The sequence below is a fragment of the Monopterus albus genome, unplaced genomic scaffold, assembly GCF_001952655.1.
Source record: "Monopterus albus unplaced genomic scaffold, M_albus_1.0 scaffold367.1, whole genome shotgun sequence".
In the NCBI taxonomy this organism is placed as follows: domain Eukaryota; kingdom Metazoa; phylum Chordata; class Actinopteri; order Synbranchiformes; family Synbranchidae; genus Monopterus; species Monopterus albus.
The window spans coordinates 565,506-582,171 of record NW_018128247.1 but is presented as its reverse complement, the minus strand read 5'-3'; the positions used below and the strand labels follow the sequence as shown (position 1 = coordinate 582,171).

At 41.6% G+C, this 16,666-nt stretch overlaps 1 protein-coding gene across 2 annotated transcripts in view; it reads right to left on the bottom strand.

The window, feature by feature from the left end:
• Positions 1–292: 292 nt before the first annotated feature.
• Positions 293–16,666, bottom strand: part of kcnb2a (potassium voltage-gated channel subfamily B member 2a) — a 30,037-nt gene continuing 13,663 nt past the window's right edge. For both annotated transcript variants that reach the window (XM_020585470.1, XM_020585471.1), the window contains one exon: positions 293–2,813. In XM_020585470.1, coding sequence (XP_020441126.1) covers positions 810–2,813 — 2,004 coding nt within the window. In that variant the 3' untranslated portion in view covers positions 293–809. The remainder of the gene's footprint in view (positions 2,814–16,666) is intronic.

The window sequence follows — 16,666 nt, the reverse complement described above, 5'->3', positions numbered from 1 at the left end:
CATCCCTATTCAAGTCCCTTTTCACATTCAAGACCCTGCCTTCATTTCAGATATTATAAAAAAAATGAGGGACAAAATTAAGAAAAAAAAACATACCTAAAATAAAGTATATGTCGTTGAAGCACTGAGACAAAGACATGTATCACTGTTCAGGATACAGCAGACACATATGTACTGATGGACTATACAATTCTGTTTGCGTCCAGTGAAGTTCAAAGAAACTTTTTGTCCTATATCATGTGTTTGCGTTTGCTCTGCATCCCATTACAAAAGCATTAAGACCATAACCTTCTGTCTTTCCTTGGGTTAGTCCAACAAAATCAATAGGCATAAAAATGCAAGCAATATGAAACTGTAAATTACATCTGAGGAGCTGAACACAAAAACACTTTAGAATAGTCAGAAATATCCCCGTTCACACAAGGCTTTGTTTATGCTCACATCTGAGGCCAAAAAAATATGTCAGCTGCTGCTGCTTTGCCCTGCATCATATTACTGTTGTGATCTCCAAAGAAGGAGTCAATAACACTGACAGTGGACAGTGTCCTGCAGTTGACAGTGGGTACACTTCTGACTTCCCTCGATGGCCACTCTGACAGAGGAATCTGTTTCTGGCCAGCAGGGCTAACCAAGGATCCTGTGGGAAATGACTAGTGTATCTCCCCAGAAAAACAACTGATACTACTTTAATCCACCATGTCTTTGTCAACAAGTGTGTTGTTATGAATTATTCTGAGTAGTAGCTGTTTTTTTTCCTTTGGGCATTCCACTTGGTGTCCTTGTCTCTGAATCTTTCTCTGGTTTGGGGCTTACATGTCTGTTTCACAGGGTGGTGTCAGGCTTCTGTCCAGAGCAATGTGGTTTTCTCGCTTCTCTCCACTCTGTTCCGCTCCCTCTTCTCCTTCCTCCCTTCCTTCCATAGATACTAGATCCTGGGTGCAGTTAAGTGGGCTGGCTTTAGACAGCAGTGGGTTAGCACTGCTGACTGAGTCAACAGCAGACCTCTCTGTGTGATTCCTCCCCTGGTGGCTTAAGCTTGTGAGCTGCCCTTCACCTTCTAAGCTCATGGTCACTGAGCCCTCACCTCCCTCCTGGGAGCTGCGTGGACTGACAGAATGCTGGTCCAGGGATGGTGATTGCAAGAATGATTTAGCTTCCTGTGTTGCAGAGCTAGAAGATGGAGAAAACCTGGAAATCATGTCATCAGAAATTAGTTGAGGAAGTTTGACTGAGCAACCTGAGGCTGGGGTTGTCACAGGAGTCATCACTGCCATAAGCACATCATCTTGAGATCCAATAAAGTCAACCTTGAGGGTTCTCATTGTTTGAGGGCTGCCATAATCTTGCAAGGAGCTCAAGACACTGTCATAGGTCACCCCAAAGCTTTCAGTATTTTCTGACACCAAATCCAAATCACCAGGCCCACTTCCTCTGGGGCTGGAAACAAACTCATACAAACCCTCTTTAATGATTGTCTCTGGCTGGATGCTGTCAGAGCGCCTGTTCACCTCCATGCTGCTGATCTGACTTAGATCCAAAGGAGGGGGGATACGCTGATGTCTAGTCCCTGTTTGACCTCTGTCAGCACTCGAGAGAAGATAGCTTCTTTCTCCTCTTTCCAGTGATGATCCATCGGCCACATTTGAGAATTTCCTGGCAATGCTGACTTCAGATGAAGTTTGCTGGGCTTGGCTGGAGGTCAATGCTTTCATCTCCATCTGTTCCACTTCAACTTTTTCCTGCTGCTCCTGGATGGTTGCTGTCTTGTTGTAAACATCTTCCACCTGCCTTGTGCTGAGGTGTTGAGGTGTGGTAGATGAGAGCTTGACTTGTTTAGGAGAGCCCAGCTGAGCCACTTCCTGGTAATGACAATGCTGAGCCATGCCTGGGCTCCCCACCTCTGCATTGGAGTAGTGTTTGTGGTAGCTCCAGCGACTGGGTGACAGGTGACTGTCCACAGGGCACTTACTGTCCTCTCTCTTTTCCACCAACACATCTGTGAGTTCCATGCTACGTGCAAAAGCATCCTTTAAGTTTATAGAAATAATGCTTCCACTCCGTTTGGCCCTTTCAAGAGCTTCTCTTCTCTTGATTGCCTTCTCCTGCCTCTTCTGCTCTCGGTAGAATTCTGAGAAGTTGTTGACAATGATTGGGATTGGAAGGGCAATGACCAACACACCTGCTATGCAGCAGAGCCCCCCAACAATCTTGCCGAGCAGGGTTTGTGGGTAGATATCTCCATAGCCAACAGTAGTCATAGTAATGGTAGCCCACCAGAAAGAGGCAGGGATACTGGTGAATTTGGTAGCGTCTTCATCTTTCTCAGCGAAGAACACCAAGCTGGAGAAAATCATAATTCCCATGGCTAAAAAGAGGATCAGCAGACCCAACTCATTGTAGCTTCTTCGTAAAGTAAAGCCTAAAGACTGTAGTCCTGTTGAATGTCTGGCCAGCTTCAGGATCCTCAGAATCCTCATAATTCGGAAGATCTGGACCACACGGCGCACGTTCTGGAACTGCATCACACTCTTGTTTGACTCAGTTAAGCAGAGAGTCACATAGTAAGGCAGTATAGCCAGCAAATCAATGATGTTCAGTGGTGCTTTGATGAAATTCCACTTGTTTGGTGCTGAAAGTAGCCGCAGCATGTACTCCATGGTGAACCAGGCAATGCAGACAGCTTCCACATGAGCTAGGCTGGGGTTGTCATTGAAATGGCCGAATTCATCTATCACCTGCAGCTCTGGCAGGGTGTTGAGAGACAATGAGATGGTAGAGATGATGATGAACAGGATGGAGATCATCGCCAGGATCTGAAAGACAAAGATTGTGGGTTACTGCATTAGCTGAGAAACGCTTTCATACATATTTCCATATTTATGAAGGAGACGCAGAGCTTGTGAGATGTCCGTGTAGATTCTCAGTCATCCAGGTCATAGTAAGCTGAAAAAACTGGCGTTTCAGTCCTTTGATGCCTAACAATGTCCCCTAACAACTGAGTTGTTATAGCCCAGTAGTGTCATTACCTGTCTTTGAACCCTCACCTGTGGACTGATGCCTATTGTCCTCATGGGCATGTTTGGGCGGAGATCTCAAAACCTAGTCCAGTTTTTTCACAGCTTGTGAGCTTTGATCTAATCTGATGTGAGCCTTCCTAGGAGTATGGCTCTAGGGGTTGCACTGAAGATGATGGTCCTCAGACAGTTCCCAGACCACCCAGTAGACATTTGCATATGAATCTTTTGTGATTGTCCAGGTTTTCACGTACCCTAACCTTTATACAATGTAAAAGTCTTCACTTATAAATCAAAATGTAAGCTTTTACAAGGATTTTAATACAGAACTGCCTGATAATAATTTTGAAAGAAAATTTCAGCCTAATTGTATTAAATTAAATGTCATAGTGGATGTTTTGAAATGCAGTTGTTTGAGTTATATATTAGATATGGCGAGCGTTGCCTCCTAGTCTTCTTCTGCTCATGACCTCAGATGCAAAGTAGAATAACTGGAGTCTAAGGAAGAGCATATTAGCTCACACCCCAGTGGTAAATATTTCAAAGAATCGGTCATCACTGACAGAAGGTACTGAAGCACCAGTATCTGAGTAAAATGTGAATAGATCGGGTTAATCTTTATCCCTGCATATTTAAAATCACAGGTGATTTTAAATATGCAAAAGGAAATGAAAAATGAAATATGATTTCATTCCTAATCCCAGCTAAGTTGAAGCTGCAGCAGTATGGCTAACCTAGAAAATGAACTGAGATGATTCAACATCATCAGGACTTCTGTTCAGAAAGTCTTGAATGAGGGAACTGATGTTGAAACTGAGTGAAGTAGCTGAAGCATGTGCAGTTTGAACAGTCTCTCTGCAGCTCTTGCTAGGACATTTCAGGATAATTGTAATAGGATTGTGTTGCTATGTATAGAAAGGATAGAAAGAGATTAGAAGTGGTTACTCACTCTTTCGTCTCACAACAGGGAAAATGAAGCAGTTGCCTAATTAGATTTTTTACCCAAGTAAAATATATTTGAAAAAGTTCAGAAAAATCTATAATAATAATGAGTGACAGGAAACCCTGAGCGTTGCCTGAGATCTGATGAACAGAGACTGTGGCGCCTCGTGCTGTCTGTGTACTGGTACATCATTAGTGGTGGTAAGTCATTATGAAAACCTGGTGAGCCCATTAAAGCTGAGAGTGATTCTATCAGGGATTTCTGGTGAACAGCACACAGATCAGCGTATACTGTAAATGTAGGAGGCTTTGATGGCTTAAAGATACATTTCCTGATTTGGTCATTTCCAGCCGAATGCTTACAAATAAGTGTAGTCAGAAGCAGAAGTTTAAGACCAAAATGTATCGTTGCATCAGACGTCAATATATTCATGGTCAGATCTGTTGTAGAGGGGCATTCCAATTCTACAGCTGAACTAAAGCATTTACTGTAGACTTATTTCTGTTTTCAGATCAGTTGAAGGACTCTTCCCTGTTTCGATTTACATGTGAGTGATGTGTCAGCATCAACATTTAACAAGACTGTTTTCCCTGAAAAGATGCTAGGCTGAAGTAGTACACACATCGTCCTTATGGGTAATCTCATACTTAATGTCAAATATTGAGTTCAAAAATTACTGGTAAGATAAAAAAATGATCTGTGCAAATCAGTGGATTTTCTGTTGTCCAGAAACTATTTGTATCTGTGTGTTAACATGCACTTTCACTATGCTGTGTGCTACAGCACACTGTGCCCTCATTGTATTTTGGGCTGGCCTGGTTTCATGTGGACTGCATTTTCAAATAGTAGGACATAGAACATTATATCTTTAACAACAGTTAACTTTGTAACAAGTTTAAATGACTGATATGACTTATTGCTTTGACTTTGTTTGTTTGAGCTCATAATTCAATAAGTTAGACAGTAAAAATGTGATTGCACATGATGTATAGTAATAAAGCATATTTTATATCTCATGCTAATAATAATTAAGAATTTCAGTATTTATTGATAAATAAGAAAGATTTAAAAACATAAATCTAAATAATTTTAAAAAAGAAAAACAAAAGATAATTAAATGTACCAGTTAATTATTTTGTCCTTATTCTGTACTTACTATGGTATAATATGATTTGAAATAATTATTTAAATAAAAGTTTAAATAGCCGATGTCAGCTGGAATTGGCTCCAGTGCCCCACGGCCCTACAGGATCAGCTGTATAGCTAATGGACGGACAGATGGATAATAGCTTAAATAATATTTAAAATAATTTTTTAAAATAATTTAAAACAGAACTGCAAAATTCATTTATCTAAAGAAATTTATATTGCCTATTTTACTCCTGTCTTTCCATCATATTCCATCTCACAGTTTTGTTTTCTGCTACTTCTTCAACATTAAGCTTGCATTTCATGGTCATTTTAATCTAAAGTGGATTTTCTTTAATTTAAAAATCTTCAAGGAGCATATCAGCTCAAATATAATCAAATGTGATCCAGCATGATTCAAAATGAATCATTCTGGTTTCTGTAATAAATGTGTCATTGGTTAATTTAAAGACATTTTCTGTAAAGACATGCAGATAATGTGCCACCCCAGAATTAAAGGGCAACCTAAGTTACTTGGAATGAAATGACATTGAAGTAATGATCTGTTAAAAAAAGAACACAGTTTTTGTATCTGTACTTTGTTATTCTGGTCTGACAGTGGTCTCTGTGACCTGGTCTCAAGTCCTGTGAAATCACGTGACAGAAGGACTGTCTCTACCATTTCCGGAGAGGATGTCTGGCCTATCCGAGTCAAGTCAAAGGACACTGAGCATTACAGCAGGACACTGTACAGATTTTTGCACTGTGACGTTGTTCTTTTGTTCTGTACTAAATTTTGTCTTAGTCAAAACTACAAACCAAGCCAAAAAAAAAGAGAACCTAACAACAAAAGAAAGAGAAAACAAAAAAGTAATAAAGGTGAGAGCAAAGATAAACAGAAAGCTGAGGACAGAGGTAGAGGGCAGGTGTGTATGTCCACCCTGTAGCATCTTAATGGCTTAATGAACTGCCAAGTGCTGTGTCCTTGGCACCTGGGGCAGATTTAAAGCAGCGCCGAGAACACACAAGCTGCTTTTGAAGATGCAGAGTGGAGGAAGATTTAATGGATGTTCCATATTTAAGATTCAGCTGATCAATAAAACTTGAATTAGCATCACAGAGAGTCACTAACAAAGATACACTGCTAATAAAATATTTAGCCTCACAGTGAACAGCTGTGCTCACTGTTTGGTGATTATTAACAAAATCTACTGTAAATGTCTTACTGACTTTGGTGGCCATGTAATTTAGAGGACACTCCATTGACAGGCTGAGTGAATGGCTGTATAGTCATGAACTGTGCTATAGATGTTTGTTCATCATACCTAGAGGAGGAATTCTAATGTTTTAGTGATCCCCCCCACCCTCCCACCCCCAAGATACACTATGCATCTTATACGCTCACTCAATGCACCACTCTATAAATGGGCAAGGTCAGAGAGTGTCAGAAATGTAAGGAGCAGAGTAGATGTTACTGTTCTCTAATCTGAAAATTAGAACTTTGATACTGTGAAAAAAAAGGCTAAGAAGGTAACAAAACATGATTCATCATCTGGGGACAGTCAATATCACAGCAGTTTGTTGAGGTACAAGATGTACTTGTGATGCATAGACTACAATGAAGCAGCAAAGAGGTGTGTGGGGAAAATGTTTCTGTCAGGATCAAAATAATAAAGTGTAAGTCATAAATGCCATAACAAAAACTTTAGCGAGTCATGCACTGGTTAGTTCTTCCCATGAGGTTGAACTGGGCTGAGGAGTGTTTGGTGATGGCTGTTTGTGTGTTATACACATCTAGAGACAGAGAAAGCTGCAAAACACTTGACAAAGTCAGAGAAACTGACAGAATAAACACAAGATGAAATGAAAGTGACAGGACAGAGAAACCTAAGCCCTAATCAATATGTGGAGGTATTTCTGGAACAAGAGGCGGTTTCTGCAGAGGTCAACACAGTTTATTTATAAAGTCACTGATTTATCAGTCCTATTCTTTTCAGCTGCTGTTAGACTGAGGTCATTCTAATATCAACTACTTAATCCAATTCAGATGTTCCACATTTGCCGATCGCAATATTTGGGGCACTGTTAAAAGTGACACGTACCCCCCTTTAGCAGCCCAGAAAATAATTGTGGATATTCACCATAATGGTAAAGATACTGTGTTTTGGCACCCAATAGCATTAACAAATCCCCAAATCAAATTTCCTCTCTATTCAGTGCTGATCCTGCTGTGCAGTCCCAGCACATGATGGAGGTACAGTTTCTCTCTCTCCCTCTGTCTGTCTCTCTCGCTTTTGCACCAATGATTTTCTCCACAGTCCTGACTGTCCACTGGAGTCTGTTCCTGTCCTGTTTGGTTGCTGAGCCAAACCAGACAGAGATGGAAGTACAGAAAACAGACTCAATGATTCCTCTGTAGAACAAAATCAGCAGCTCCTGAGGCAGTTTGAACTTCCTGAGCTGACACAGGAAGTACATCCTCTGCTGTGCCTTCTTAATGTTGGCGCTGATGTTGGTTGTCCACTTCAAGTCCCAAGTGAATGTGGAGCCCAGGAACTTGTAGGACTGAAACAGTGCTGCTGAGTATAGTAAGCAGAGATCGAGTTGGGGAGCTCCTCCTAAAATCCATTATCACTTCCACCGTTTTCAACATGTTCAGCTCCAGGTTGTTATGGCCACACCACAGGACCGGCTACTCAACCTCCTGTCTGTAGGCTGACTTGTCACCCTCTTGGATGAGGCAGATGTCCGTTGTGTCATCTGCAAACAACAGAGAGAGGGGAGCACAAATACCTGGGTGGCACCTGTGCTGATAGTCTGGGTGCTGGATGTGGTTTTCCCCAGCCTCACCTGCTGCTTCCTGTCTGTCAAAAAGCTGGTGATCCACTGACATGTGGGGGCAGGCACAGTGAGCTGGGTTAGTTTGGAGTGGAGGATGTGCAGGATGATGGTGTTAAATGCTGAACTGAAGTCCACAAATAGGGTCTGAGCATAGGCTGGTGAGTCTAGTTGCTGCAGGATGTAATGCAGTCCCATGTTGACTGCATCATCCACTGACCTATTTGCTCTGTAGGCAAACTGCAGGGAATCCAGCCGGGGGTCTGTGATTGCCTTCAGGCAGTCCAATACCAGTTTCTCAAAACACTTCATGACTACAGATGTCAGGGCGACAGGTTTGTAGTCATTCAGTTCCTTGATGGAGGGTTTCTTGTGAACTGGGATGTTGGTGGAACATTTAACAACAGGAGGGAACTAGACAAAGCTCCAGTGATCTATTGAAGATCTGCATGAAGATGGTTGGCACAGACTTTCAGACAGGAGGGGGTCACATTGTCTGGGCCTGGCGCCTTACTGATTTTTGTTTTTTAAAACGACAACACAGCTCTTTCACAGATCCTCCAAGATGGTGGGCTGATGGAGGGAGAGATGGTCCTGGAGGAAGCAGTAACTAGTTGTGGCTCCAAGTTGGGGTTGAAGGAGGGGTGTAGAGTTCTGCCTGTCAGACCTACAATAAAACTCATTCAGCTTGTCAGCCAACCGTGACCCATGTTTGTTAGCTAGGGAATGGAGATTAGCTAGATGTATGGCCAGGAGTGATGTCTGGTACGTCGTAGCCTTAAGAGGGTGCTGGCCCTCCTCCCTCTCCGGCATCTCCTCCGTGCCCCGAAAACAGCTGCTGCTCTGCCAGCTAAAATGTTCACACAGCTTTCACTATCAATGAAAACCGGGGAAAAAATGTCCAGACTGAGCTGACGGATGTTCAGTAGCTCGTCCCTAGTAAAAGTAATCAGGGCAAGGTTGCAGAATACTGACAAGGACAACAACAACAAAAACACACATCCTTTATATTCAAATATTTTGATGAGGACTGGACAACCTTTGCTGTAACAGTGCACACTAGGGGTGTGATGACACAGTTCATGAGACGAGACAATATTTGAACACAACTTTTAACAATTCTTCAATGACAAAATATATGAATGGAAAGTCTTTTATTTATCTGAAAGTCACAGAATGCAAAACACTCCAGGTGCATTTGAAATGTTTTGACTAATCATCTTGTGTGGAATGTCACTTCAGTTCTATTTTCTGAGTGTGAACGATCATATGCACTGTAAACGATTTTGCCACAAACTCCACTGACTGGCTTCTCTCCTGTATGAGCTCACATGAGGCTCTTCAGACCTTAGAACTGTGCACGAACTGTGCAGGAGCCTCTATCTTCTACCTGAAGTTGTGTGTGACCTTCTAACTGAACTCCTTTCCACAAATTGAACATAAAACATAAAAACAGTATAAATAGCACAAGTTTTTCTTACTCTTATTTTTTCAGTGCAAACAATAAGTGCAGCTGTAATCAAAGTACTGGACTACTCTCTCAGTACTCAAAGTGCCTTAGCTCTAGCACTTGACTGTGGACTTTGAGGTGCAAAGGCACTGGTCAGCGTCATCTGGCCTTTCAGCGTTTTCAGCTGATTTTTGAGGCCTGTGGTGGTTCTCTAGGCACAGTGCACGTTAGCCGCAGTGTATGGCACTATTTTCTTACAGTGGTTACATATTGTTCATGTCTTGTCTGTCACTCTGTCACTGTTTACTATTTCCACTGGGTGCCCGAAATGCTGCCACACAAACGATTTAAAAGTGGCGGGAGAGTCTTCTATGCTAACGTCACCCTCCCACTCCGTCACACTGGCTGATGCTCTGGTTCTGTTATGTACCGATAGCATGAGACAGCTTTTCACCTCAGTGATAAATATTGTCATGTTTTAATATCCTCTAGTGCACACAGTAAGTTACAATACACACACTTCAGCATTTATTTTATCCGAGAGTCGCAATCATAACCAAGAAATCACTTGAATGTGATGATATCCATGGCAGCCTGTCGTCATCGGTGTGTGAATGTTGTGTGAATGGGTGAATGGTGTATCATCTCCTGTAAAGCGCTTTGGCCAGTGCAACACACTGTGGAAAAATGCGCTATATAGATACAGTCCATTTACCATTGTTGCTGGTTGGTGGGTCAGTTTGAGTGGGTGTGTTGTAAAACCAGCTGTAGGAAACCAGCTGAAGTCTGTGGGAGTTGCTCTGGGGTTTGAAGGTGCTATGAGGCAAAGGGTTCTTAATTAAATGTATTTGAGTTGGGTAGTAATGTGGTCGGCTAACAAAATGAACATTCAAAATTAGACCTGAAGGTGGTAAAAATGGGAGCTCCTCTTGTTATTCTCTTCATGCTTACATATTCTGATATTTGGACTGACTGAAGCAGGTACAGTGCGTTATTTTTATATAACCTCTCAGCCCTGTCATAGTATTTATCTGTTGTTCTGAGCTCAGGCCCCTCCAGGACATCCTCATTCTGTCTAACTACTTGTTTTCAGGAGCACACTATAACAAACTCAAGATGTAAATTACAAACAGAAAATGTAAGTTTGCTACTGGGAGAAATGGAGACTGCATGTAAAATGTTGAGACCTGAGGCACTGTTTAACAAGACAAACTGTGTATCATTAAGATCTAAATGCCACCATGGTATTCAGCCTTGCTTTTTCAACACACACACACACACACACACACACACACACACACACATGCACACAAAGCTAGAGACAGAGAAGGAAGAGGCACAGAGAAAATAAAGACAAGACAGAGTCAGAATCATAGTAATTACTTGAAAGAGAAGCCTCAGACAGGCCTGTGTGATGCACTGGGCTGTAATTAGCCAACCATGGCATGTTATTAGCCACCAAGGCAGAGTGATCACTACAACACCTACACTGAACCACAATGGAAGCTGCAATACTGCGGCTCTCTTGGTTTAAGGACATCTGATGATTCTTTGTTGATGTGTCACAGAGTGGTTTTTTGGTCATTTTTGCAATCCTTTTTTGATTCCAAAGACAAATGTTTTATAGAGAAATAAGCCAGATTTTTATTGTATCAATAATAATAGAAATGAATCAGAGCCTCTGGGTGCAGGCTGTTTTACTGACAATGCTTACACACAGTTTGAAGACAATCCCCAATCCCCCCACTTCCTGACATTTCTGTTATAAAAGTTGTAGGATGGTGCCACAGTCAAACCTACAATTAAGATCAATTCATTCTCAAGCCAACAAGAAAAACAAACAGCAGCACTACAAACAGTATTATCATATTCACTTAAAAGTTTCTTGACAAATACACAATACATCAATCAAATGAACAAAATCCTTCTGCAAATTACTAACAACTTCATAGACACATTTTCCAAATACAGCGGAGACATGTAAGAAATGATCATGTAAGACATGGCCAAGAAAGCTCAAACATGCCTCTACTTCCTCTGCAAACTGAGGAGAGCCAGTGCCCCACCCCCCATCATGTGCTCCTTCTACCGGGGCGCCATTGAGAGCATCATCACTGGCTGCATCACACTGTGGTACGGAGCCTGTACTGCCTCCTGCAGAAGGACCCTGCAACGCATAATGAAAACAGCCAGCAAGATCATCGGTGCCCATCTGCCTTCCCTTACAGACATCTTCAACACCCACCTCACCCGCAGAGCCATCAGCATCGCTGATGACACCTTCTACCTCGCACACTCCCACTTCAGACTCCTGAAGACTGTTTTTTTCCCGGGATATCTGCTGCGCTTGGTCATCTGCAATACTGTCCATGTATACCTCATATGCTATTTGCACCTCATCACCAACGCCCTGGTGATGCTGAACCATCTGACAATCTCCTATTTTTGTTTGCACTACTGACACTGACTGTACACGGTTTTGAGTCACAGCTTATTGGCTGTACTGTTTAGATTTAGCCTAATTGCATTAATGCAGTTCTTATTCTATTTTTTATTCTACTTTATTTTAGTTCCTAAATGTTATGGCACACAACACTAGGTGAGAGAGAAACAGTATTTCGATTTTCTGTATGTCCTGCACATATAGTGAATTGACAATAAAACCCTTGAACCTTGAACCTAAGGATGTCATAGTCTACAGCAGAAGCATCCCCAGGTTTAACTGCAACACAAAAGCCATCACTACCATAATGAAACAGTGTACTTGAGGCCAACCTGAAAACACGACTGTCTGATGAAAACAATAGGAATCATTAAACAGGAAAGGCTGCTTGGGTAAAATGGGGCGTATTCACATCGGTACTGCCCACTCCCCTGCTGGCCTGAACTCACACTGCACTGGAAACAGTCTGGGCTGGAACACACCTACGTCACCAGAGGGAAACTGAAGAGAAGCCTCTTGCATAGCACGTAGCACTTGAGTTCCATGCTCAGGCACGGTTACACTATTTGTATAGTGCCCAAGTCCAACTGATACACTGAACCATGCCCGGGCATTACACTAGTTAAACAAACTGGACCTCGGGGGTCAAACATGCTGATGGCATAACAGGAACTGGACCTGATGAAGCTTCTGGTCTACCATAGGTCCAGAAGTTGCATCAGATGACTCTGTAAAATTCCATGTTGACTACAACCCAATTTGATCACTGTGCAGCTCCTTCACAGCATTCACCTTCCAATCACACCAAAGTAGTTTGAATCAATCAAGAGTGAGTGACAGTGATTGGACCTGTTTCCATATTTAGCCTCATGCTCATGGAACCATAGCTCAGAACACCGTAAAAACTCAGTGTAGTCATACCAGATAGTCTCTCATATTATCACTGTCCACTGACAGGCCACCTCTCTTTCTTTAGGAATATTCTGTTCATATTCAAGCTGCCCAGTTCAAGCCCAATCTGACCTGCTGGCCAGTGGAGCAGCTCAATGGCACCACAGTGCTGTTAACTCACCCACATTTAATCCTGCAAGCCCGGGGACTGAACCTGCAACCCTTCCACCACAAACTGGCTTCTTTAAAACTTAAGGCCACCACTGCCCACAACAGCAAGCTCTCTTGGTCAAAGGAAGGCATTTGGTTGTTTGCACCAATCACCAACCTTTTCTGCATAAACTAATTCAATTCAGAGCACTGAGAATTAAAATCTCAACAAACCAGCCCTTAGTGGAACTATTTATGTGTTGTGTAGTGTGTTCTTTCAGCAAAGCACTTATAGAAATAGCAATTTTTAAGCATTGCAGCAATATATTACTAAATAATACAAAAAAGGTGGTAAGTTGCATGGCAAGCAAATTGCAAATTTATTCATTCTACACTGCAATAGCACATTAATGTGGTCCTGCTTTAACTGAGAAGAGATATGTGCTAACGTTACAGGAGGAAGGTAGGGATGCTGAGAAATGAGCAGGGACTGCTCAGCATAAGATCAGTTTACTCCATCAGGAACTCCATCAGATGTTCAGCTCATCCTCAGAGTCAGACTGCAGCTTGATAGGTCCCTAAGCCTGTGTCAAAGACATTCAGTGGCCTTATATCGTACAGCGCAACGCTGGAACAAGTGCACATACAGTGCCATAGCTGCTGAGGGTCATTGGAACAAGGCTTTTTTACTTGCACACAAAGGCAGCTGTGACCCACTGACTCACACTGACTTAGCTGTGACTCAGTGACTCCCTCCTCTTCCGCAGGAGACCACATTTACAAGATTGAAAGAATTTTCTTTTTTGAAGTTGTTTATTAAGTTTATTAGTACTGTATGTAATTCTCAGTATTAGGGAGCAGTGAGCTCGTTAGTTTAATTACATTTTAGAGTAGCTTGCTGGTAGTTCAACTACATTCCATACAGACCATAAAAGGAAAAGAATGATTTTTTTTTTTGTCTTGTTTTACCAATGGGGAACCGCCTGTTGAATATGAACTTTTACAGACTGCTCATGCCTCATATAAATGAGAGGTTTTGCTTTGATAGGCCCATTATTGACACCAGTGTTCAAGCTAATTATACGGTCTAAAAAAAGGTGCAAGTTGAAGTTGTTTGATCATTTTTTGTACAGTGGTTTGAACTACTTTTTCTAAGTGACTTTAATTAACCAAGATTTCTCCCTAGAGTAGCTTTGCCGTAGTTCAGTGTCTTCCAGTGTGAAGTAATTGGCAGCTTGCAAAGCTGTTTTCAAAGTAGCTTCCCCAACATTGCTAATTCTGTACCACTGTGACACCGAAGCTGACATGATAGATGACAAAAGGTCAGTCAGAATGAATGTGTATGTGCTCTCCTTTGAAAAAACAAACCATGATCGCGTCTGCACAGGCACCCTTTAACAACATCATTATTAATCATTTGCAGGAAATATCACTTATGTCTCCTGTAAACTGAAGACAAATAAAGTAGTGAACAAACAAACAAGCCAAATCAACAGCCTGGCAGCTTGTAAGCTGTGCTACACTCACACACACTGAGCAGCCTAACATGGACACATTTGTCAATAAAAGAATCACAGACAACAGGATGAACTTCACGGTAGACAACAAACCACTCTGGATCAGCCTCTTTCCTAATGCAGTGATAAATCACTCTCATTTGAATCAAAGCATTCTGTATTGGATGGCTACAGTACATTAGTGTATTCGCATCATTCTGCTGCTGCTCTCTGAAGGCACAGGACCAGTATAGACCTGAATAGCCACTTAGCGTCTTCCTGCTGTCTATGAAAACATGCTGCCTGTACAATACTGAATGAGACACTTTCCACAAACACAACCAGTGACTCATTGTTGACTTTGACTCAGGATTTCACAATGAATTTTAAAACTCATGCAAGTGAAGAAATGATTACCAATTAGTAAATCAACAAAGAGATTTCGATTAAGGCGCATAATGCAAAACGTAATCCTATGAAGGAACACTGTTTATTTTAGACTGTTTGGGTGTTATAAAAATAACTCAGTGGGAGCAACCATCATTATATTATATATTATTTTTCTTTAACCACACTGTTTGCTCTGGATTATTCCTTGTAAATGCAATTCACTGCAAGAATGGATGCTGGGAAGTAAATGCAATTCACTGCAAGAATGGATGAAATAGGCAGAAAACCACCAGGGAAACCAAAGAACTGCACAACAGGAATGTAGGCCAACACTGAAAAACCTGTGTGTACAAAACTACAGTAGTGATTTAAAAAGGTAATGTAAAAATACTTTTTAAAGTAAGTTTGATGCTAGATTCTCAGCCTAATCTCACTGCAACATTGCTCCAGTTTAATAAGACAAGAAAGTCAGACAGTCATACTAATCCCATAATGTACCATATTATATAATCTACTTGTGTGGAAATGACAATGTAATGTAGGCAAACACACCAGAAAGATTAAAATCCATCCACTGTGTATGCAAAAATCTAATAATAGCACAAAGTCAGGAAGAAGCTTTCCAAAATCTCATGGACATTATAACAACCAGACTTACTAATAACTTTAATATTCCCTGTCATTTGAACCTGCATATAAGTGCTTTAGATAAGACAGTCCAGCTTGTTCCCAGCTTGACTGCTGGCTCATCTGGTTGCCCTAATGCCCTCTGCTATAAAGACACATTTAGTAGAGTCACTCTGTTCACAGACGTCCACACTGAAGATCCTGGGTGACACTAGAAAAGGTCTCCGAATGTATAAAAATAAGGTTTGGTTTGTTCCAAGAAGAATTTTGTCTAAGAAAAATGGATATACTGATTTTTGTTGAACAAAGAGCAAATATAATTAAAATAGAAATATAAAGCTTGGACCCTGTTTCGGATATATGTTTAACTTATAAACCTCATCTTCACCAAGCATGGAAAATAGCAGAAACCTGGATAAACACATCCACAGGTCTGCTCACAAGCCACTGACTGTGAAGAGAGCCATCCTGTTTGTGCACACTCCTCACAACCATTTCTGGTAACAAACCTTCCCTTATCAGCTGCAGGCCATCTTTTCACCTCTGGCATAAAGTGGTTCACAAACGAGAAACAACACTTTAAAAGCCTGGAGCTCTAGATGGAGGGTGGAGCAAGACTGTGTGCCAGCTGTGGACCAGTGGTGGACCAGTGGTTCATCAGAGAGACAGTGTGGAGACTGTCCTTCATTGGGCAGCATATGGTATGTACAGTGAAAGCAACACAAGATTTTTTTTCCCAAATTACAGGTTCTTTTGTTCTGGCAGCCACTCCTTTATTTGGTGGACTGTGTTTCAGTTACAGCCACAGTTATAACAGAAAACACTGGATTCTGATTGGCTGAAGGGGGTTTGTATGTACATAAGAGCCTCATCATTACTGTGAGTATGCAAGAAGTATTAAAGATCAAGGTTATCAAGCTCAGGATGTGGAAAACAGACAGATGATGTTATTTTTTAGGACTGCCTCATTTTATCTGATCGATGTATGTTATGTTTTGAGCCATGATAATATGAACCACATTTTATGAATAAATGGTTTAAGATGTCTGTCTGATCACGGTACGACTGGCCGCTCGATAGACGGGTGCAGTCTGTCTGGACCCTTTTTGCATTGGTTAAAAGTTATATTATCATTGGAAAATATATTTTATTGCATCGTGTTCTTAATTACAGATAAGGTAAGGTCTTCAGCCGACAGGCCTGCCCTCTGCCCCACCTTTGTCCTGTCAGCAGGTCAGACGGTGGATAGGACAGGCTATCCAACCTGCCAACAGTTACCGCAGTCCACAGTACTTG